The sequence below is a fragment of the Xiphias gladius genome, chromosome 22, assembly GCF_016859285.1.
Source record: "Xiphias gladius isolate SHS-SW01 ecotype Sanya breed wild chromosome 22, ASM1685928v1, whole genome shotgun sequence".
In the NCBI taxonomy this organism is placed as follows: domain Eukaryota; kingdom Metazoa; phylum Chordata; class Actinopteri; order Istiophoriformes; family Xiphiidae; genus Xiphias; species Xiphias gladius.
The window spans coordinates 26,030,593-26,052,778 of record NC_053421.1 but is presented as its reverse complement, the minus strand read 5'-3'; the positions used below and the strand labels follow the sequence as shown (position 1 = coordinate 26,052,778).

The 22,186-nt window shown below is 41.6% G+C and overlaps 1 protein-coding gene across 1 annotated transcript in view; it reads left to right on the top strand.

The window, feature by feature from the left end:
• Positions 1 to 1,460: 1,460 nt before the first annotated feature.
• dgkb (diacylglycerol kinase, beta) overlaps positions 1,461 to 22,186 on the top strand; it is a 55,039-nt gene continuing 34,313 nt past the window's right edge. Inside the window, exons 1-10 of the mRNA XM_040117874.1 lie at positions 1,461 to 1,540; positions 4,249 to 4,337; positions 4,702 to 4,818; positions 5,099 to 5,197; positions 6,289 to 6,390; positions 9,986 to 10,059; positions 10,705 to 10,779; positions 15,034 to 15,119; positions 15,784 to 15,873; positions 16,817 to 16,977. Coding sequence (XP_039973808.1) covers positions 4,705 to 4,818; positions 5,099 to 5,197; positions 6,289 to 6,390; positions 9,986 to 10,059; positions 10,705 to 10,779; positions 15,034 to 15,119; positions 15,784 to 15,873; positions 16,817 to 16,977 — 801 coding nt within the window. The 5' untranslated portion in view covers positions 1,461 to 1,540; positions 4,249 to 4,337; positions 4,702 to 4,704. The remainder of the gene's footprint in view (positions 1,541 to 4,248; positions 4,338 to 4,701; positions 4,819 to 5,098; positions 5,198 to 6,288; positions 6,391 to 9,985; positions 10,060 to 10,704; positions 10,780 to 15,033; positions 15,120 to 15,783; positions 15,874 to 16,816; positions 16,978 to 22,186) is intronic.

Sequence of the window (22,186 nt, the reverse complement as noted above, 5' to 3'; positions counted from 1 at the left end):
TGTTGATGTCACGACTCTGTTACTTTCAGACTTGGGGGTGTGTACACGTTGCCATCACAGCTGTAATGTGGCAGCTGTCTGTTTCCATGGTGACACACACAGTGAGAGGTTATTGTGGCGGATGCTTAAAGTTGCAGCATTCAGATTCTTACAACCGTTGAGATTTTTTTTTTTGGGGGGGGGGGGGGGGGTTTGCTTTGTATTTGCATCCAGTGAAGCGCACAGTGACATTCACAGACATAAAAAAAAAAAAAAAGAGAAACCATTGTAATTAAACCATCAGCTTCGGAGCCCTTCCCACGCTGCCTTTGTTTTTCCTCCGAGCAACTCTTCTCTGCGGAAGAATGACATTCCCAACCTGCTATTACACACTGTTTACCAGCCCGTTCACGCCGAAGACATTTGGCGACATCAGCTGGTAAGGCTGCAATATACAGGAAGGTAAATACAGTATTTTTGTGCCTGTAATGACTGTCTGTGGTCTCGCCGCAGGAGCTGGAGCACATTATCTCCCAGATGATGCATGTGGCAGAGTACCTGGAGTGGGACGTGACCGAGCTGAAACCAGTAGGAAAGACACATGACGCATTAACAAAAATCCGTAATATCACGAGTTTGAGTTGAACATACTGTGAAGTACAACTCTAGGCCTGTTACCAGACACCTCTTCGGCTCATTTTACTTTTTTGGAATCTTTTGCCAGCAGGCTGAGCGGATGTCAGTTTTAAGATGAAATGAGGAAAAAAAAATAAATGAACAGAACATGAGCATGAAGAAATAAAAATTGGTTGATAAATTAAATCTTTCCCAAAATGAATAAATACATATATTCAGGGGCAATAAATAAACATAGAAAAAATCTCTCTCTGTGTTTATTGTTTTCTTTATTTTTTTTATTACTACATTTATTTATTTTTTTCCTTGATCATTTATTGCCACATTGATACAAAAAATATAATATCGTTTATTTATTTATTGACCATTAATCTCTTTATTCAGTCTTATAATAGTATTTATTTTTTATTCCTAATGCTCAGTTACTTATTTCTACATTTATTTATTTCGCATACTTTTTTTTGCACCGTAGTTAGTGAGCACAGGGCCTGAAAACACATCATTTCACGGCTTGGCTTTTCTCACAAAGATTATAGATTATAATCATGTGTGCATTAAAAATACACTTCGCTTCAAAGTTTATGCTTGACCTTGGATATAGCTGAGAAAAACAATCGCATAATTTCCTTTAAGCGCTCAGAAGAAAATGGAAATTTGAGCATCTACAGTTACATGACCATTGGGCAAATGAAGATCATGTGATATGATCAAAAGCTCCGGAACAGATACTGTATGGGCCTTGTGGTGAGGTTTTGCTCCTTCTCTTCTTCTTCTTTGCTCTTCTGACCATTGCTGTTGTTTATAGATCCTCCAGGAAATGATGCAGGAGATCGACTACGATCACGATGGCACCGTGTCACTGGAGGAGTGGATCCAGGGAGGCATGACCACCATCCCCCTGCTGGTACTGCTGGGCCTGGAGACGGTGAGTCCACAGAGAGGCCTCTAACGCTTGTCGCTTGCTAACACTCTCAGAAAGAAAACATTTTACAGTGGCAATATCAGAGAGAAAGACTGAGAAGAGACTAGCACACACACTGATCGATTCGCTTCCGGTTTTGACTCTACTGCGCCTTTTATCAGAGTCGAAATTGACAAAGGCATAAATCTAAAACGTAGTCAACCTGGAATTAGTGTACGTACTCATCTAGTATTATCAGTTGCTCCCGTGTCAAAATGTGCACATCAACTTCAGGTATAGCCATTTAACAATGTCTTTAAAACATCAAAATGTCCATTAACGAGACTGAGAGTCTACGGCCGTGTTAGCAGCTCTGTGAGGCTGCGCTCACAGCCACAGCTGTGACTTGAGCGAAATGCTGACGTTAGCCAGCTAACAGGCTAACAATGACGTTGCTGGCTTGCTGCTGTTTAGCAGGTATAATGTTCGCCATGTTCACAATCTTAGTTTAGCATGTTAGTATGCTAACATTTCCTACTTAGCACTACTTGGGCATAAACCAAAGTGCTGGACAAGTCTAAACTTTGACCCGATGGTGGCGCTGGAATGAAAAGTCGGCTAATCGTCTAAGTTGTTACGGTTCATCCTGAAGGGAACGTGAACGTGTGTGCCAAAGTCCGTGGTAATCCATTCAGTAGTTGTCGAGATATTTCACTCAAAGACACAAATTTGAACCTCTGCTGACGCTACATAAAGTATCACCAGAGTCTCACCAAAGTCAGTAGGATTCTTCCTCTGGGAAACCATTGAAATCTGTACAAAATCCATCCAATATTTTCTGAGATGTTTCAGTGTGGACCAACCAACAGACCAACTTTCCCTACAGCCGCGAGCGTGGCTAAGAAGTCTTAAAAAGTACTCACGCAACGTGATCCAAGTCTTGGGTATCCACGTGTATGATCGATGCGTCCTAAACAGGTGGATTTTCACTAAACATTGCAAAACAGTGGCAAATCAGATAATGCTCATACGAGTTGTTTTGGAAATGGTCTTTCAACCCAGAGCCGACAGCTACCGGGCCAGACTGTGCGAGACCGAGGGTTCGGTGTGGTGCTGATAAGAAGGACACGCACGCAACCTGATATGTGTGATTTTTCTCGTAAATACAGCAACTGCTAATAACTAAAAATAATGCTATTGTTGCTATTTTAAAACTGATATTTAAGATGAGTGGTTCCACACAGTTTTTAGTGCACCAGCCAAAAAAAAAAAAAAAAAGATGGCCATCTTCTCTGGCATCCTGCAAGTGTAAATTGACTTTATCAGTCTCTCTCCAGCTATTCTCCAGCTTATTTCAATCCGTCCCTGCAAGATGATTATGTTAATTACTCTAAGGTCACAGATGTACATGCATTCTCTAATGGCTTACTGCAAATTACCGTGTCAGCTAAATTGCTAAAATTTAAAATGCGAATCTGAAACGAACTGTTTTATTTTCCCTTTCTAGCCCATGCTACCGTACTTGATGATCTCAAAAGGACTAGAGGCAGCGAATGTGCAGTATTTGACAAACAAATCCTCATTACACCATTTAATGTAATTCATAAATGATCTCATAACATCTTAGACACCACCCCAGTGGTTTTCTGAGGACATCCTGACACGTGGTTCCCTGCTGCTGCTGCTGCTGCGTAATCCCCACACTAATGAGAGCATGTCGGTGGTGACGTCAGTTCATTATTTTCCCGCTAGATGGAAGCATTTGACCAGCTTCGACAGAAAATCCCCACTAGATGTCATTTTTTATGAATGAATATTACTGCAAATGGAAGACAGAAAGACCCGTCCTCCGTCTTTAACTGCATTTGGACCACTTAGCTGGAAGTTTAAAAAGTAAAATAAAAAAAAGTTTACTGTAAAAAAACAAACAAAACAAAAACAAACTCATGTGGTAAATATGGCCACCATACATTACCAGTCAGTCAGCTAATTAATATGGATTCAATCAATTAATCATTCGATCTGTTTCTGCAGAATGTAAAAGATGACGGGCAGCACGTGTGGAGACTGAAGCACTTCAACAAGCCAGCCTACTGTAACCTGTGTCTCAACATGCTAATTGGACTGGGGAAGCAGGGACTCTGCTGCTCCTGTGAGTCCTTCACTCTACTATTAAGGGTTCAACAGAAACCTAGCTGCGTACGGATAGGTGCAATAATGGAATACAGCAGACTGGGGCGGCATGGCCTGCTCAAGCGTTGCAGCGCCGATATGATGGATGTCACTGTGTGATCCAATTCATGTGAAAAACAACTGAGTCGTATGTTTCACCGGGAGCCTAGAATAAATAAAGTTTCAGCGTCCCGTGATGACACAAAAGCTTTTTCCAGAAATGTGAATGAGAAACACTCAGTGATAGAGATGGAAAAAAAAATTACCATGAATTGAGAGACACTCAACAAAAGACTTTATTTTATGTATTTTCCATTCTGAAAGTATAAACACTTGTTGTGTTTCCATCCCAATTACCGTTTTCCTTTTTTTCCACAGAGCACCCAACTCTACCTTACACAGAAGCTGCTTTTCACAAAATATTGGCAACAAGCGCCTTCAGCACATCTTTCACAAATACACTATTCAAACCCTTGTGTATGGTGGAAAGTCATTTTTTCTTTCCCCTGTGTTCCCTATTTTTTACTTGAAAGTCTTAAAACTTTTTTTTCCTTTCCCAGTCTGCAAGTACACGGTCCACGAACGCTGCGTGGCTCGCGCTCCGCCGTCTTGCATCAAAACCTATGTCAAGTCCAAGAAAAACACAGAGGTGCGTCCAATTGAAGTGTTTACTAGTCGGCACGCTTGGATCAGCGATGCTCCTTGGAGCTTAGGATGAGGGCTTCTCTTCCTGTAATGGAATTAAAACAACTCAATCTGGTACTAAGCATTGCTAATTACCAGGATAAGCCTAGTTTAAAGACACAGATACCGGCAGCGTCATTTGTCTGGCCTCTTTCTTTCTTGCTCTTTTTTCCTTCGGCTCTTCATCCTTCCTTGTTTTTCTTTGCCTCCTGATGTCTTTAATTGTTGTGTCACTTGTGCCTTTGTATATATATATCTTGTTTTTCTGCACCGTGTTTCTTTTCTCACTTCTTTCCCTCCCTGTATGCTGTCTCTGCCTCTCTCCGCAGGTAATGCATCATTTCTGGGTGGAAGGGAACTGCCCCACCAAGTGCGACAAGTGTCACAAAACCATTAAGTGTTACCAGGGCCTGACTGGCCTCCACTGTGTGTGGTGTCAAATCACGGTAAGCTGCCACCCGAGGAGAGGCAGCCACCTCCTCATTATATTCCCACTGCTTCTTGTTGTTTAGGGTTTCATTTTTGCACCTCTGATACCTCACAAGTCATCCCGCCAATTTATACCCAGAAAACACTTGTTTTTGTGGTTGCAAGTTAATAGAAAATACAACAGAGGCAATGACACATGTAATGCAGATAAATGCTGAGCATATACCTGAAAATGTACACTTAAACATGTACTGTTATTGACACAAGTTTGGCTGTTAATAACGGTTGCTCCTGCAGCTCCATAACAAGTGCGCCTCCCACGTGAAACCTGAGTGTGACTGTGGACCCCTGAAGGATCACATCCTGCCCCCCAACTCAATCTGCCCCATTGTTCTGGTAAGACTTCACTCCTCACCGGTCAGCGGTCCTGGCTGAGTGAGCCTGACCATGTTCGACGCCGCGTTATCTGAGGGACGAGATGAAACTTAATTGATCCCCACAGGGGGAATTCATTTGTTACAGCAGCTCCGAAGTAGAAGAGAAAAAGGAGTGAGTGAGTGATAAATCTCAGGGATCCAATCATCAGCCTGTGTTCCCCCACTGAGCGCTGAAATGGCAAACCTTTCTTTTTTTTCTCATCTTTAGAGTTTATTTCCAAAACGATACAAGGCTGTTTCAGAGGAAAAGACAGTGCCTGAAAGGGCTCATCAAAATATGAATTATTTTAAATTTCTGTGGTAAAAGTTGTCCAGCCACGGCCAAAAAGGACAGCGTCAAAGCAGGGTTGCAACCAGGGCTGTAGCCAGGCTTTTCGAAATACTGAGGTCTTAGTTCAAAGTCCACCAAACATCCTCCCCAGACACCAACGTTTTTTTTTAAATTATTATTTAGATTATTTATATTTTATTTATTTAGCTATAGAGGTGCATTTGTGTTTTCTGCAAGTTTTATATAAATTGAGCAGTTTCTTTAAAAGAAATTCCTCTGGAAATCTAAATCTGCTCGGAAACCAAACTCAAACTGAAACAACTATCTCCGAACTTTCCCCGTTATCAGCACCAGCTTAAACAGGTAACTTTCTGGATTGGTGAATTATTGGGAGACGACAGTCCCATAAAATGAAGTGATTTATTTTCCAGCCTGATGGTCTGCCCTTCTCATGCTTCCAGGAATAACATATGTGTTGGAGAGATGGTAAATTTGTTGACCTAAAAGTAATCAGAAAAAACAAAACAAAACAGAAACCAGAAACAAAAAAATATCCAGTTAAGAGGCATATAATGGTAACTTTAACTTTTCCAAATGATACAAATTAAGGAAAAGCAACAATCTGATTAAAAAAGTACCGTGATTGATTTAAATTTGTTTCATAACTTGTCTCAGAGCTCTGAAGAGTAGAAGTCACAAATTTCCTGAATTCACCAGTTTGGAAGGAAACTTAATCTGCGGGTCTTTGAACAACATCCCTGTCTGACCTTTGACCTCAGGAAAGGCAGTCAACGGTGAGGAAAGACTCCCGGTCCAGCCAGTCCAGCCGGGGGAAAATGCAGAGAGCCAACTCAGTCACCGTGGACGGCCAAGGGCTGCAGGTAACCCTCAAATCCGTGTCCTTTTTAACCTCAGTGTAGTATTACTGCCATCATTTCTTACAGTCTAGATACAGTACATGCAGTTCCATGCTGCAGTGCCCTAGTGTAGACACAGGGATTCATCTAAACTAAAGTGATTTCATTGATAATAAGGTAGAAAGGGCAGAATTTGCAAAACTGGATTTGAGAAATGCTTTATAATTACAATCTTCTTTTGATGCAGGATAACAATGTGGTTAATTTTTCCAAAATCAATGCTTAAAATGGACATATTTCATCAGATTATCATAAGATAGCATCTCGCAGTTCTTAATTTGTAAATTCATTGTAAGCATCTGTTGTAAAATGAGTCAACAACTTCCAACGTTAAGCCAAGAAGTAAGAAAGCAAACTTTTATTTCTATAGCGCCTTTCAAATTCTGAGTTGAGAGGTGCTTCACGCAGGCACAGAAAATACAGGACTGTCCAAATATAGAGAAATAAAACAAAACATAAAAAGAAACTATATACAACCATTGGAGTACAAATTAGAAAAGAATGTTATCAAAAGCCAGTCTACTGGATACAGGTGAGGTTTTAAAGCTTTTTAAAATGTTGCACTAACTCAGCTGATCTGACAGTGTAGGGGAACAGCGAGAGCCCGATGCCCGTCTCGTCACAGGCCCGGACCTTGGAGCTTTTTACATTTGGTTGTCAGATCGGAAAAGGTGTTGCCGAAAGGACAGAAGGTTACAGGACCTGGAATGTTTGGCGGAGTCACAGCAGAAAAAGTTGAATTCACCCAACAGAAAAACTTTATTTATCCCCACAGGGAAATTGCTTTGTTACAACTGCTCAACACGTACTGTAAAAGTAAAAACTACTACAAAACACTAATAATAACAAATACACAGTTAATGAATAGAAAAATGTACAAATACAAATGTGCAAAAAGTAATGTGTCGAGGGTCCCTTGATCGAAGTCCCCGGAGATCGTGAAGAAAGCACTTGGGTCTGCAGTTTCGCAGTTAAAGAGATGATGGCGCCACACGCGGTTGATGGGTTACCGGGGGGGAGGGTTGGTTAACTAACCCTACCAAGATGGTGTGTGAGAACTTTCCAGGACATGTAGTATGGACGTAGCCCCACGGCTAACAGTTCAGTGTCTGGGCTTCAGAAACGTTCACGTTCCTGTCCGACCGAACCGTCTGAAAGCCGTCGATGGTGGGGCAGGGATCAGGAGTGTGTTCCTGTAGCAATGTCTGTGTAAAACACATAACACTACACTCAGAGAAGTCCCTCCGATTCCTCGCAAGGGGCCACTAGCTCGTCCATCTTATTGTCCAGCGATCTCACATCGGCCACCATGATGAAAGAGCTCATATCTCCTCTTCTCCATCGGTCTCTGCTGTCCGGACCCAGCTCTCGTCCCTCGCCTCCTCGTTCCTCCTCCCCATCCTCTGCGTGTCCTCCTCCTGATTGCCAAGGGGGTGTCCGTCGTTCCGGTCAGCCAGCTCCGGGCGGCTTCGGCGCGATCAGCCGGTCTCTGGTCTAAACAGTGCAGCTTTAGAGTGGCTGCGCAACTGAATGACAACACTACGCTCACTACAGAGTGACCAGAAGTCTCTCTTCTGGCACATTTAGTGAGGGTGCAGCTTAAATAAGTTACCAGTGAAAATTTTCACCAGTGTGACGAATGAAGAAGCTCGAAAAGTTGGAAAAATAAGAAAAGCGAGCAGGAGAAACTTTAGCCGGCTGAAAGCACAAAATAGTATTTCTCTGCACCAAGTGTAGATGGGTTGCCATGACAGTTATTTTAAGAGGGTATCCCTGCATCAAAGCTTTTTTCATTGTTGAATGCCATGTTTTTTTTCTCTGTAGTTGGTGTTGGGGTGTAGGATGGGACTCCGCAGGCCCTGCTGGTAATCGCTGTCATACAGCAAAGCCCAGTCCGGCCTGATCCTCTCTAATATCTGTCAGCCAGCATGCTGGCGATGGAAAGCTGCCGCCGTCTTTGGCGACTGCTCGTCTACGCGTGGCTGGGAGAGCAATACGATGAATCATATCCCAGGCACATCCATCTATGCCTCTTGCTGGCTAACCAGCGTAATAATCAAGATTATTATTTATAATTACAGGAAGTAATGGATCACTCTGGACTGGACAGGGAGCTCATTAATTCACCCTTGGCCTGCTGGGATAGCAGACAGGGGGAGTTAAGCGCTTCATCTGTGTCAGGGAGAGCACGGGGCGAGTCGCTGCAGACTAACTGCAGGAAGGACAATTCAAACAGGGGGCCACTGGATTAGAGCCTGTTTATGTGACACTCTGCGAGTTCGACCTCAGGCGCCGCGGGCTCTGTCTTTCCCCGTCTTCACCACCGCTCAGAGAAACTGGAAGATCCTTCCTCACGTTCCACGAAACGAACTGCCCTGCCAATTCGGAAGCAGTGACAAATAACTGTAGTGACTAAATTATGAATCATGAGTTATCAGGTTGAGAGCACTGATTAGGGTGTTTTACTGTACTGTATATCCACGGCTGTCTGGTTATTGAAATTTGAAGAACATCTTGCATCTACTGTACTATCATTCGCCATCACATCTATAAAAACCTCAGTATCTGCTAAATTTTGGGTCCAAATTAGAGCAGCAAAACACTTACGAACGTATTTAGTTTGTATTTTGCTCACAATATTCTACAGCTTTCTTATTGTCAATAAATCCCATGAACAAAAACCAACAACGAATTTAACCTACGAAAAATATTGTCCGTGTATCCAAAGCTCCATGCAGCTTATTCCATTGTGCTGCGGAGCTCATTTGTTGTCCAAAAACGATTAAAAACACACCAGTGACTCGCCATGTTGCACTGATTGACATGCGTCTTCATCGCCCTGAACGCAGCTGCAGGAGTTTATTTTGACTCAAACCCGCATACACCGTCCCGCTGCTACAGATATTATTTAGTGCACTGAATTTGTATTAATCCGCCACTGAAAATAGTCCACAACAAATGCACTATTTACTCCTATTTGAGTAACATTTGCTAAAAACTACAATGCCCAGCTGTTCCAGGAAATTACTTAGCCATTTTAAAAACGAAACTACATATTTGTTCCCCGTTTTTAAAGATTTTCGTCTTCAGTAAGAATGAATGGGCTCGGGGTTGAGAGCCACAGACAGGGTGGGAAAGACGGAAAAATATCCAGAGACTGACTATTTTCGTGGGAATAAGAAAAACATATAGTAATGACGACCTTATCCTTCAAATAAACTAGATCAGTTCATCAAAAAAAAAAAAAAAACCCTTTAAATGGAACATGGATGTGATGGCTTAAAAATACATTTCTGGTGACTTTATCACCTCTCTCCTTAATAATTAGGTATTATAATTAACACAAGATTAAATCTGGACTCAGGCAAAGGAATAGTGAGCACCCACACTTTACCTTGGCCCGGTAGCAGGCAAACTACGGTGTAAAATGTATCAGATGACTGGCACTGCTTGCAAGTGCTGTGTGTACTGTCTGAGGGATACGGCTCCAGAGTGAATTCCTGTGAAGCATCCTGCAGTCTCCCAGCACCAACGGTTTGTTTTGACATCTCCCATTCAGATCACAACAATAGAGGGCACTCATCCTCTGCTAGTGTTTGTCAATCCGAAGAGCGGGGGGAAGCAGGGAGAGAGGTAAGCACACAATCTTCCTCGACATGCTACAAGAGGCCTCTGAAGCCCTGCTCCTCAGCCACGGAGGGTAAGGCAGCGGCGTGGCCTCTGGCTGCCAAGTGCTTTAGGCTTACTCAGTCAAATGAAAAACACAATAACATTTACCTAACGTGCCGGCCGCCTCCGCCGTCAGCTCATACATACCCCTTCTCCTCTCCTCAGACACCCTCCTCACTGTCAGGTCCCTGGCTGGTCCCCCTTCTTTAACCCAGGGCTAATTGGGTTATTACTGAAACATATTCATTCGCTCCTTATTACGCCGGCCCTCATTTGTTTAAATTATGAGATCAAAATATGACTTCAGCCAGTTGATATAATGAAATTGAAATTAAAATGAATTAGTCTTTCTAATGGTTTCTCCTCAAGGGGCCTTTGGGTATGTCCCACCCCGCTGGCCAGTCCACTGCATTGTCACGCTCTGATTGGACGCTGGGCGCCATTGGCACTTAGAGGAAAAAAATCTGACAGTAAATCATCGTTTTTGAGCCTCATCTGCTACATCTGAGTCAGATGTTTGAATTGTGAGTTTTAGTTTTTCGTTGATTTGATGTTGTGGACGGATGTTTCTTTTTTGGATGTGATCTCTCTGCATCTTCTCTCCTGAAGGATTTACAGAAAGTTCCAGTATCTTCTGAACCCGCGACAAGTGTACAACCTGGGCAAAAATGGACCCATGCCAGGGTATGTGGGTCAACTGTGCTGAAACGTGGAAAAGTCACCCAAATACTGTATGTCATCATCCTCGGCCCGTGTTTACCAAACTGCTAAAAGTAACACTGTGAACTTAGGTGAAAAATAAAACTACTCACAAACTGACAAATAAGACAAATTTGCCATAGTTCTTACAACTTAAAAATGTTCTTAAATTTAAAAGAGCTCTTAAGTTAGTTAAAAGTAGATCCTGGTTGACTGTAGTACAGAAACCGAGGTGAGCAATCCTCTGAGACATGTTGGGTGCTGGTCCAACATTTCATCGGTCATGAATAGTAAGTACATTAGCTGAAGAAGTGTCAGATGAGCTGTATTGACGGATTTAACGTCATCAGTGACGCTAACATTGATTTTGTTTGCAATCACTTTCCATTTCCCTGAAGTAATTTTTTAAGCAGAATTTTTTTTCTATTTCGGACCTTTTCCTTTTATTTCATCCCGATTTACGCTAGATACAATAAATCGAGATAGAAGTTGAAAATTAAAATAACCCGTTTTTGCAGAACAACACATAAAAGTAAAATGTAAGGGTTTTTTTTTTTTTTAAGGTGCTATATGTAACTTTTTTCCATCGCTACATAGCCGACATTAGCATTAACAGCTGTTTACTAACCAGTCCAGAAGAAACGTTAGGAGTTCAGCATTAATCTTCACTCCTTTACTCCCCGAGAGCTGCCTCCAGCGCCGGAATGCTGTTTTGCGTCTTTCTCCATTTCTATCGCTTCTTTTCTTCTGCCGAAGTTAGCATGCTAACCAGCTGGCCCAGGTCCAGCCGGACCACCTGGTCCCTGTCCGATCGCCACCGCGGCGTCCAGTCTGCCCTCAGTCCAACATGTGGAGAAGTAGCTTTGCTCGGAGGGCGAATTCTAACCTCTTGTCTTGTAAACGCAACGATGGCTGAAGCTCTTGGCAAGCAACCACCGCCACCACCACCCGCTAGTGGCAACAAACCACGTTGGGCGGCAGAGAAAAACTTACGTGTAGCCCCTTTAAAGAATGAACAAAATGGCGGAGACTGCGAATTCTTCTGTCTGATCGGCTGTTCCTGCTCAAAGCATTAATGTGATTCATCGTGTGGTCACTTGAGAGCTGCTCTTTGAGGGTTCCTCTTGCGTTACACTTCGCTGTAAGTAGGAGTGATTTGCCTGGTAAACGTGTCTTATGGATCACACATTCTTTACTCCTAAGATGGCTGTTTAGAGCATTTCAAGTTTAATTCCTTGCAGGTTGATAAATATGGGCCCTGCTGTGCATTTGCTGTTTTTTAAAAAAATAAATAAGAAATGTAATATATCAAATATAATATATCATGCTGCTTAATGACAAATGACATGAAGACACCACAACTGGAATAAAAAGATTAGGTTTTCCAAATACAGCTCTTCACAGATACATATTACAAGTACGCTGATTTTTAGTTTTAGGTTACATTATTGATTTGATTATTGATTTTAAAATACCCAAATACAAAACAATATTTTTACATTTTACTTTCTCTGGGTGTCGAGAGGAGAAATCTTGTTAGAAAAAATATAAATTGATCATAAAATGTGAATATTTTGATGCAGAATATGTTACTGCTGACATCAAGTAGCATTTAAAAGCCATTCTAGTCATTTTTAAGTAATTGACATTAATCGTTGTTATGATCAACAAAGAAAGAAAAACAAAGAAAGACCAAGTCCCAATTCTTCCTTTAAAAAAAAAAAAAATTATATTGGCTAATGATCTTCTGTTTACAAAAAGTCTGCTGTTGTTGGTCGCATATAATAACCACCATTACATGCAAGAGAGGCCTGTAGTATTAAACCCTCCACTCAGTTCCCCTCACACAGTACAGACACAAATGAGGTGAGTTCACATATAACAAATCCTGGAGATGACAGGCCCATGCTGTCGCCTCAGAAGAGCAGCGTCTCCATATGCATAAGCCTGTATGTCAATGGAGAGCCAGCGACACGGACGCGAGACGGATAGAGAGGGGTGAAACTCTCGCCATACCACGTGTGATCACGCATACAGACGAGCAGCTCACTGTGGGTTGTAGGCGCGGGCAACATCGGGTTTTCCTATGGTCCACGTCTGTGATTAAGACAGGGAAGGGATCGTTTACATGCATAAGGCTCCTTCACTTTGCTGTTTGCGTCCAGCGGCGCTTAAATACACAGGAATGCCGCGCCGCCGTGCTCCCGCGTTATTTGGCTTTGATTAGAACTGAAAACAGAATCTTTGTGCCTTTTATAAAAAAATAAATACACAGCGGCACAGGCGGTGTACGAACACCTGCACGAGGTCTGGCGTGTATGTGCGCGGAGCTGGCACGGCTTTCACGTGACAGGTTGTGCCAACGCAGCTCCGAGTTTTTCGGGGGACTGACCTTTGCGTCCACCGTTTTGTTTCTCCGCTACTGATGTCCCAGCCCTCGTCAGCTGCCTGAACCCAGGGCTTCTCGTCAGAGCCGAGAACATTCCAGATGACCTTGCCCCGCTGTAACCTCGTTAATATTTTGTCAAGTGTACGCACTGCAGCGCACATTAGCGAGGTGAACGGTCACCATCGGACACTGCAGGCCGAGGCAGCCGCACGCACTGCTGTCAATTAGCTGCCTCACTAATGCAATTTTAGCAAATTAAGTGTTTGTTTCTTGGTATTTAAATATCCCCAAAGTTGCCTTTCATGTTTGCGGCTGTCTGTTTTGCGTCTAATATGGTTTGTGGTCCCAGTTGGAGAGTAATTGAGCGAATCATTTACCCGCCATACGAGGCTCGGAGGCCGGCTCATTCAGTTAGGGCTTTGTTATTGTGAAGGAACGGAAGAAGTTGGACTGAACATTGCCTGTCATGATCCAATTAACCCTCGAACAGGCAGGCTAGCTCACTGAATGAATAATTGTCAGTGCGACATGTGTTACTTTGTGGGATTAGAGGGGGTTTGCTGTGAAGCAGCGTGTTGTTTCAGAGGGCTCAAAAAACGTGCTTGTGATCTGCACACTGTGCATGCGTTATGTGAGCACTTAGCACTTTCTGTTGTTAAGAGAGGCTGAGAAAAGCAGAGATGTTTTAATTAAACTTCAATCACCTGAGCAAAAATCTGGCATTTTAAAAATCTTTTCTTTAGGCCAAAATGAAAAGAAAGTACTCGTTCCCTGTGGGATTTGGACGGGAGACAGCGAAACCAGCGTTAAAGGCAGTGGAAGCACTTCACAATGATGGTAGCAGCTCAGAAAACATACTTACATTTTTTTTTGTATCAGCTTTTGATACTTTATGACTTTTTATTTATTTATAAGCATGATATCAAACTGAACGTGTTTCAGAAGTCCACTGCAGGTAATGATGCATTACTACTACCCACCTGTAAAACCTGATTAATACAAGGGATTTTCATCTGCTCTGTATCCGTGACTGGTGGTGACGGTACTTTTTCACGCAGCACTACCCCTCCCAAATCCCAACCAAGTCTATTAGGATTTCCGTTATTAGAATTTTATACGGTAACATAAGCGACATCCCTACAACAAACTGTCCGTTTCTTGGTCTGTGAATGAGTTTTTGGCAAACAAAAATAACAATTGTTTATCCATAGCCCATATAACATATGAAACATTAAATATTTTCTTATTTGGTGTAATAACAAAGCTTTATGGTCATTTCTGTGTCTCGTGACCTTCGTTAAATGTGCAAGCTCACATTTAAAGTGAAGGGTTACCACTTCAGTACTTTTCTACATTCTGGGTCTTAACAAGGTCAGAAAAAAAAATGGTTGATTGAAAAAAGGTTTGATTCATTATTATTATTATTATTATTATTATTATTATTATTACCATTGTTATGATTATTATTATTATTGTTGTTGTTGTTATCATCATTATGATCCATAGAGCAGTTGGGTGTATGCGGAACTACATCCAGTGTCTAAAAGCACAAGGGCTAAATGTTGTATCAGTAGTTAAACTGCACATTCTGGCTGTTAGTTTCCTCTGCTGCTGAAAGCAGAGCGGGCATAATGAGACTCAGGATCAAAAAGAACAAAAATCTGCATACTATGGGATAAATTTTAATATCGCTGTAAAGAGCTAAACATTAAAGTGGTTCGCCAGAGCATGGAAATGTATAAATATGCACAAAAATGTATAAGTAGATATATAATCTATATTAATTATGTATGAAGTGAAAAACCGTTTTGTGTGTCAGTAACGTACAGAGAGGACTGTGTTTGTTTTAGGTTGAATTTCTTCAGAGATGTTCCCGATTTCAGAGTGTTGGCCTGCGGAGGGGACGGCACCGTGGGCTGGATCCTGGACTTCATAGGTACAGAATGTATTGTACATTTCATAATGTTTGGTGTTATCCTGCGCTGTTTTCATTCATTTTACAAGAATTACAAACTCCCAAACCTCCTGGGGGGGGGGGCACAGTATGTGTACTCACACTGTCTTCAGTTTCTGAGAACGTTCAACACGGTAGAACTTTAAAATTCAATTTCATATTTTGGTAAAATTGCATTTGTTTTTATTAGATTTCAAAGCCAGCTGTACTCTTGTTCAGCCCGAAATGGTAAAGCGTACTTTATGGTGTGTGTATAAACACTTTCATTACGCCCAAGCCTGCGTATTCAGGGGTGGTAAAATGGGATGATTACGTGAGTTGGAAAACAACATATTAGTCATTATTTTTGGAAAAAAAAAAAAATCACCTGCCGTTCTCTATTTGGTCTTGAAGACGTGTTACTTGTTTGGGTTCTGAAAAATTGCTTCAATTTTTTATCAATCAAAACAAAGAGAGGTAATAACCATCAGGCCAAATGTGTCTCTCGAAATAGACTGTACAACTGGACGTTCATATTGACTTGTAGTTTTGCAAGTGTGGCTGCAAAATGGATTTGACGCTTTCTTTGCAAGTCTTTGCAGCGAGTTTGCTGTCTTGCTTCGGCTGTGTTCCGCATGGCGTTATGATATTTGTCCTGCTGCTCCAGATAAGGCCAACCTGGACAGGAACCCCCCTGTGTGTATACTTCCTCTTGGCACAGGCAATGATCTGGCAAGATGTCTGCGATGGGGAGGAGGTACTGACAGAAAATAGATACATAACACTGAAATACATGGCCTCAATTTACCTTATTACTTTCATAGTTATATATATATATATATAGAGAGAGAGAGATATAAATACACTATACTGTAACCCAGTGTTAATATTATCATTAATGATATTTAAATTGTTTTGAGGAACTCAGACAAAGCTCAGGGAGAAATAGCAGATCAATAAAACAGGGCTGCAAATGTCATTTATTTTTCAAACTGTTGATTATTTTCTAGATTAACTGATTCTTGTCTTTAAAATCTCAGAAAACAGTGAAAGTTGATGTCTTCAAATATCTTGTTTTGTCCAACCGAGAATCCGAATATATTCAGTTTACAATGCTATGACCAGAGAAAAGCAGCGAATCTGAAGCCCAGAGAGTGGTTGTGGGTTTTTTCTCAAGTATTGTTTTAAGCAATAAGTCGATGATCAGAATAGTTGGATATTGATTTTCTGTCAATTGGCTGAGCAATTAATCAACTAATCGTTTAGGTGCTGCACCAAAGTACAGCATTAGGGGTTTTAGTGTCAGGGACACCAGAACCAAAATTATATGCAAAACAGTTTGATAGAGAGTTTTTTAAGTCCAATATGATTATTCATTACCTGTAATTATAACCATTTTTATGCCAGAAATTACACCTTCTACTCTTATCTGGGTAGAAAAGCCTTATTAGGAGCAATAAGACCATCATGGAAACTGAAGCTCTCTTTGGGAACAGACACTATAGACATTATAGCTTCTTTTTTAGCATCTCTCTGAGGCAGAAAACCTTATATTTAACAAACAGCCTATATTAGCCCACTTAATCAATAAATCGACTCAGCGGTAGTTTGCCCCCACGTAACCGTAAGTCACTTAAAGGCATCAGCCAAGTGGCACGGCTCTTTTAACGTCTCCCTTGTCTCGTCCTTTTCTTCCCGAGGCTACGAGGGCGAGAGCCTTCTGAAGATCCTGCGAGACATCGAGAACAGCACGGCGGTGATGCTGGATCGCTGGAAGATTGATGTCACACCCACGGACAAGGAGGAGCGAGGAGACCCGGTGCCTTACAGCATTATAAACAACTACTTTTCCATCGGAGTGGTGAGTCGGACGCCAGTCAGCGTTCACGGGACTGAGCAGGCGGGGAAATGAACGAACAGTGGATGGAGGAACATGCATAAATAGCTCTGTCAGGAGTCAAGAGCACAAACAGCTCTGTTGTTGACTCGACGTCTCGGCTTCTTTGTTTTTGGGTTAAGAACATAAACATCACACCTCATAACTCTTCTTTATGAGTTCAGTGGCTCGTACATCAATCAATGCGAGCTGATTCATCTTCCTTTTTTTTTTTTTTAACCCAGATTTTTTTGACAAATGAAAAGTATGAAATCTAAAATGCATCTTTTCTTTACAGACAAGAAGTAAAAAGTTATTTTAAAAATCAAGTTTAATAAACAAGAACCCTCTGGAGTAAATGGCCACAAGAAATGCGAACGTGCAGGAAAGGAAGCGCTCTGCATCCCGAGCGCAATAAAAAGTTGTTGATAGTAGCTGACACCTTCGGTGGTTGCTGTCTGTAGTGCTGCAAGAAGAAACCAATCGCTGCATTCTACAGTCAGTAAGCTTTTTGAGTAAAATAATCCTGAACGTGGTTGATTTTATTATGTAGCTGTCCCTCCGAACAAGCAATTGACAGCCGGGTGCATGTTGCCTAACAGAACCAAGACACCTCTCAGTAAGAAAACACTTCAGTGTATTGGGATTGTGCTGAGTCTCACGTTTTAAGTGTCAAATGTGACTGATTCCAAAGAAAAAACTGTTTAGTATCTGCACCCAAACAGTATTTTCTCACTGATTTCGTGGGCATTTTTTTATATTCAAAACAAACAGGATAAATACCTAGATTTTTATCCATAGCAGCTGAAATAACAAAGATAACTTTAGTTGTATAGCACCTTTTCTGCTCAGATGCAGCCCAAAGTGCCCCACAGAACAAGATTAAAAACAATGTTAGGCCAAAAACAAAAATGAAAGTAAACAATAAGTAAAACAATGTAATGAGACTTTAATAACAATGCCATTAAAACCAACAGGAAAAAAATGACACAAATACCAAATATAAAAATATAACGAGGTTGAATCACACCTGATCAAAAGCCCGATTATTTACATCTATTACCGGTTTTTCATTTAAGCTGACAATGTAATGTGGACAACAATAATACAAAGAATGTGATTATTGACCTTAGGTTACTTATAATCTTATTAATTGCTGTGCAATACCGCTAGAACACCTCTGAATAGCAATTTCTTTAACGTTCTCTAATAGATACTTGGAGCTACACAGATTTCACCTCCTGGCATCTTTTAACTTCAATCCTCTAAGATCTTTTAAAACAGGCTGGTATCAGATACATGAAGATGACAATGAGTACCATAATAACCAGACTGAACCATGAACACATCGCACTGAAAACTCGGTTTGACTGTGACTGCAGGGTGACACTAATGACACACTTTTGCGCACTGCCGGTGAAAGGAGGTTGTGACACCTTTTTCGAACCTCTCACGCCGAGGTTGGGTTCAATCCCAGCGACAGCTGCAGAAGGGTAAAGCTTGTGCTAAGCTATTAGTGAGAATAGTAAAGTGAACCAGTAAACGGCTTAACCCGAATACAAACTTAAGCAGGGACGAAGACAGAGGCCACTGCGGCGTAGACTGACGAAAATGAAAATGAGATTCCCTCTGTCAGTAATTCTTGGGTCTGTTATTTAAGGTTAAAAGAAAAAAAAATAACAATACACAGCACCTGCAGTAGCAGCCTAACCAGTCAATTTATTTGTTTTGATCACATTCTGTTTAGGCCTTTATTGAGATGCGCTCAAGCCTCAACCGTCTAATCGATAAACAAGCCTTGTTGTGTATCTGCATGGTGTTACGCACCCATCAGCAGCACCCCCCCGTCCATCTCCACCATAATGACACTGATTTTACGTAGCTCATGTTAGCCATTACCGATAAATGTCAGGGGGAAATATGGTAATTGACATTTGCAGGTGGCAGAGGAGGGAGCCACTCGTCTGTGTTGTGAGATTCATACAGACTGTGGCAGGGACATAAGTGATGCATGGCCTTACAAATGTTAGTTGAATAACACCTCCAGCCTGGGCCCCTAATGATGATGTTAGAGGATATTAGAGGACAGGTCTTGTTAACATTGTGATAGAAGAGAACCATGGCTGTAATCCGTCTACAGTGCTGAACATATGGCGATGTGTACAGGGGGAAGTGGTCACAGTGTGACATCAATGTCTAAACATTCATCCCTAATTTTCTCACTATAAATGTCAAAAAACACAAAGTGCAGCGTGCAACACGTTGCCTTATCTTTTCATTCACACAACATTCTTAATGTGAATTTAGTAAATTTGTTGTGGCTGGGCATGAGTTGGAGCTTTTCCCGGAGAGCACTATTAAGTCGAGTTTATGTAGGTACCTTTTGAAAAACGCAAAATGATTGCGTGCCAAAAGGCTTGTGAGGAAGGAGGTTAACAGAACTTGCGCCTCCTCAAAAATGACTAGACGAGGGGGCTGCAACGGATACCACATGGGGACAATGAGAACTGGGCCGCTTGTGTTTTCTCTTACAAGTTTCTGATGCCAGTAGAGATTGTTAGCGAAGACGAGGCGCGGGGCCAGTTAGAGAAAGGCTCGGCTATATTCTCAGTTTCAGTAACGCCCATTTAACATACACATCCCCGCTAGATTTTCTGTTCATTGTTTTGAATCAAGGAACGTAAAAACGGTAATTGTAGTAGTCTCCTGTTCAATAATGAACTGACGTGGATGTAAGTCCAGTTTTACAAGCACGTGAGCAGCTTGCTGTCGCTCTATATCACACAGGCTTTCATGTAATTACAGTTACGGTGGGGAATATAATGAAAGCTCAATACGACCTATACATCCATCTGGTGTTGTGGTGGTGCCATACATAGGTGAAATCTGACACAAAACTATAAATTCAAACTCACGCTGTAGGTATTCATGGCGGAACCCCTTGTATCGACTATAAATCCAACTTTAAAGGTATCCCCTGAAGTTTTTGAGCACTAGCAGTGCTGTAGAACAGTGTTTTTATGAGCGAGTTCCCATTGGCGCTAACACAGAAACAAGTGACGATAGCCCAGACGTGAAGGTATAAAGATGTGATCGATTTTCACCCATATCAGAAAACAGCAAAAAAAAAAGGCTCCAATGTTGGAGGCAGTTCCCATTTTGGAAAAAGCTACATTTCAGCAGCGTTGCCTCAGGAGGCGAAAGTTTGTGCCAGATGTCGTAGCTTTCAACACATCTCAGGTCTTTCGTTTTAAAAGATTTTCAACGCATGCCGCTAAATCAAAACTAAAATACCGCAAAAATAATGGCAATGTTTTATGCTTTAATGGGACCGGTTGATACCAAACTTATATAAGAGCATTAAAAGAAAACAGCTTTGCTCTGGCTGGTTCATAAAGTCATTGTAACCCCTGTTGTTTTTGCTCTGTTAGTGGGATTAGTGCCCAGCAGGCGTGATGATGACAAATGAAGTTGTTTGTGGGGGATTAAGAAGACTTTGAGCTCTCTATGGATTTGAGTGTGATATAATATTTTGTTCGCATCAAATTTTTTGCTTTCCGTTGAATTAAATTACAATAAAGATTATGCGACAAGTCAAGCTAATAATTACCTCAGAGATTATGCAGATGGAGAGTAGATTGTTTCTGTAATGACGCTGTCGAAATCAAAAGATCAGCACTGGCAGCCGCCACGGACGGTGAGTGTCACCACCGACATATACTTGAACCCGAAGTAATTTAAGGAGAAGTTCAAGTCCTTTCAAATTTGTATTTGTCGGTTTTTTCTCAGACTAAAATCGGAAGCGGCAAACCGCGATATCTACTGTAAAACTTTATTTTCCAAGTAATTTCAATCCCACCGCCCAGGTAATTCTTCCAAAAAAAGAAGGACCTTTTTTTTTTTTTTTTTTGTAAATTCTTCTAACCTAACCGTCTGCCACAGCCCATTGGGACCGAAAATTAATGGCGCCATCCCTTTGGGAGGATGTGGAAGTGACGTGAAGTGTAATGATCTCAATCAGGGCCAGGGGTGAGAGACAGAACTAATCACTGAGCACGCTCCACTACCATAATGCAGTCAGTCGCCCTAATGACCCTGGCGCTCCTGTCAAAGCCATTACTCTCCCCCGTAGTGAAAGGCACATCAAACCGCTGGGGCCCACTCATAATTGGACTAAACTTTGAGCTATGAGAGGACATTACACATGTCCTGTATTAATTTGGGTGCCAGATTTTTACATTGGTAATTATTCGAGGGCAGCTAGGGGGAGAGAGAGAGTGAGTGAGCTGAAGACGTCCCACTGCCGTGAGGGGGTCGGGGCTTGAGGGTGTAAATCTGTCCGACATGTGTTGATGGTGTCACTGACTAGTCCTGTATTATTCAGGTTTTATGGCTTTGTTTGCAAACACACAATCAGGCTTCAGATGAAAACAAAGTTTTCAGTGATGCTTTAAAAGTGAATGTGTAGGAGTTAAGAATACAAAAAAAAAAAAAATATTCTGAACACTTTGAGAGCTTCTCGTCCATGTTGATTTAAGAACTGAGATTCGAAGTTCATTCTCGACTTGGACACAACAGCTGAGGCTCACCACAAGGCCACAGCTTGTAGGCCAACACGAAGAGTTAAAAAGTCAAGTCATTATCGGTAAAAACGGGAATTTGAACATCGACAATTCCATGACACCTGCTGATGAAGATCATGTAATATGGTTGAAAGCTCCAGACCAGGCACAATAAATGGATCTTTGAGATTGTTTGCTCAAATGCTGTTTCCGAGGTCAAGAGTGAACATTTAACCTCACAAATGTACAGCAACTTAGTTAAAACTGAAATTATTTATTGATTTTAAAGACTAAATTCTCTTGAGCTCTACTTGAGCTTGATTGTCCCGAAAGCAACAACCTCTCAAGCTGAAATGAGGTAAAATCTCCTAATTGGAGGATTTCCAGCTCAGATGCTGTAAACAAACTTGAGTGCCAACGTCTGGTAATTATTTAGTGAAGTGAACCAATCCATTTGGGATGTGCTGTCACCTTGGAGTTGAGAATTTTGGAGGAAATTCGATAACCCAAGCCACTCAAAAAACAAACAAAAAAAAAGACAACAGAAAAGCCGATACTTTTGATCACACATGTATAACCATAAAAAAAAAAAACCTCAGCTCCTGAAACAGACCCACAGTGATGTGTCAGCG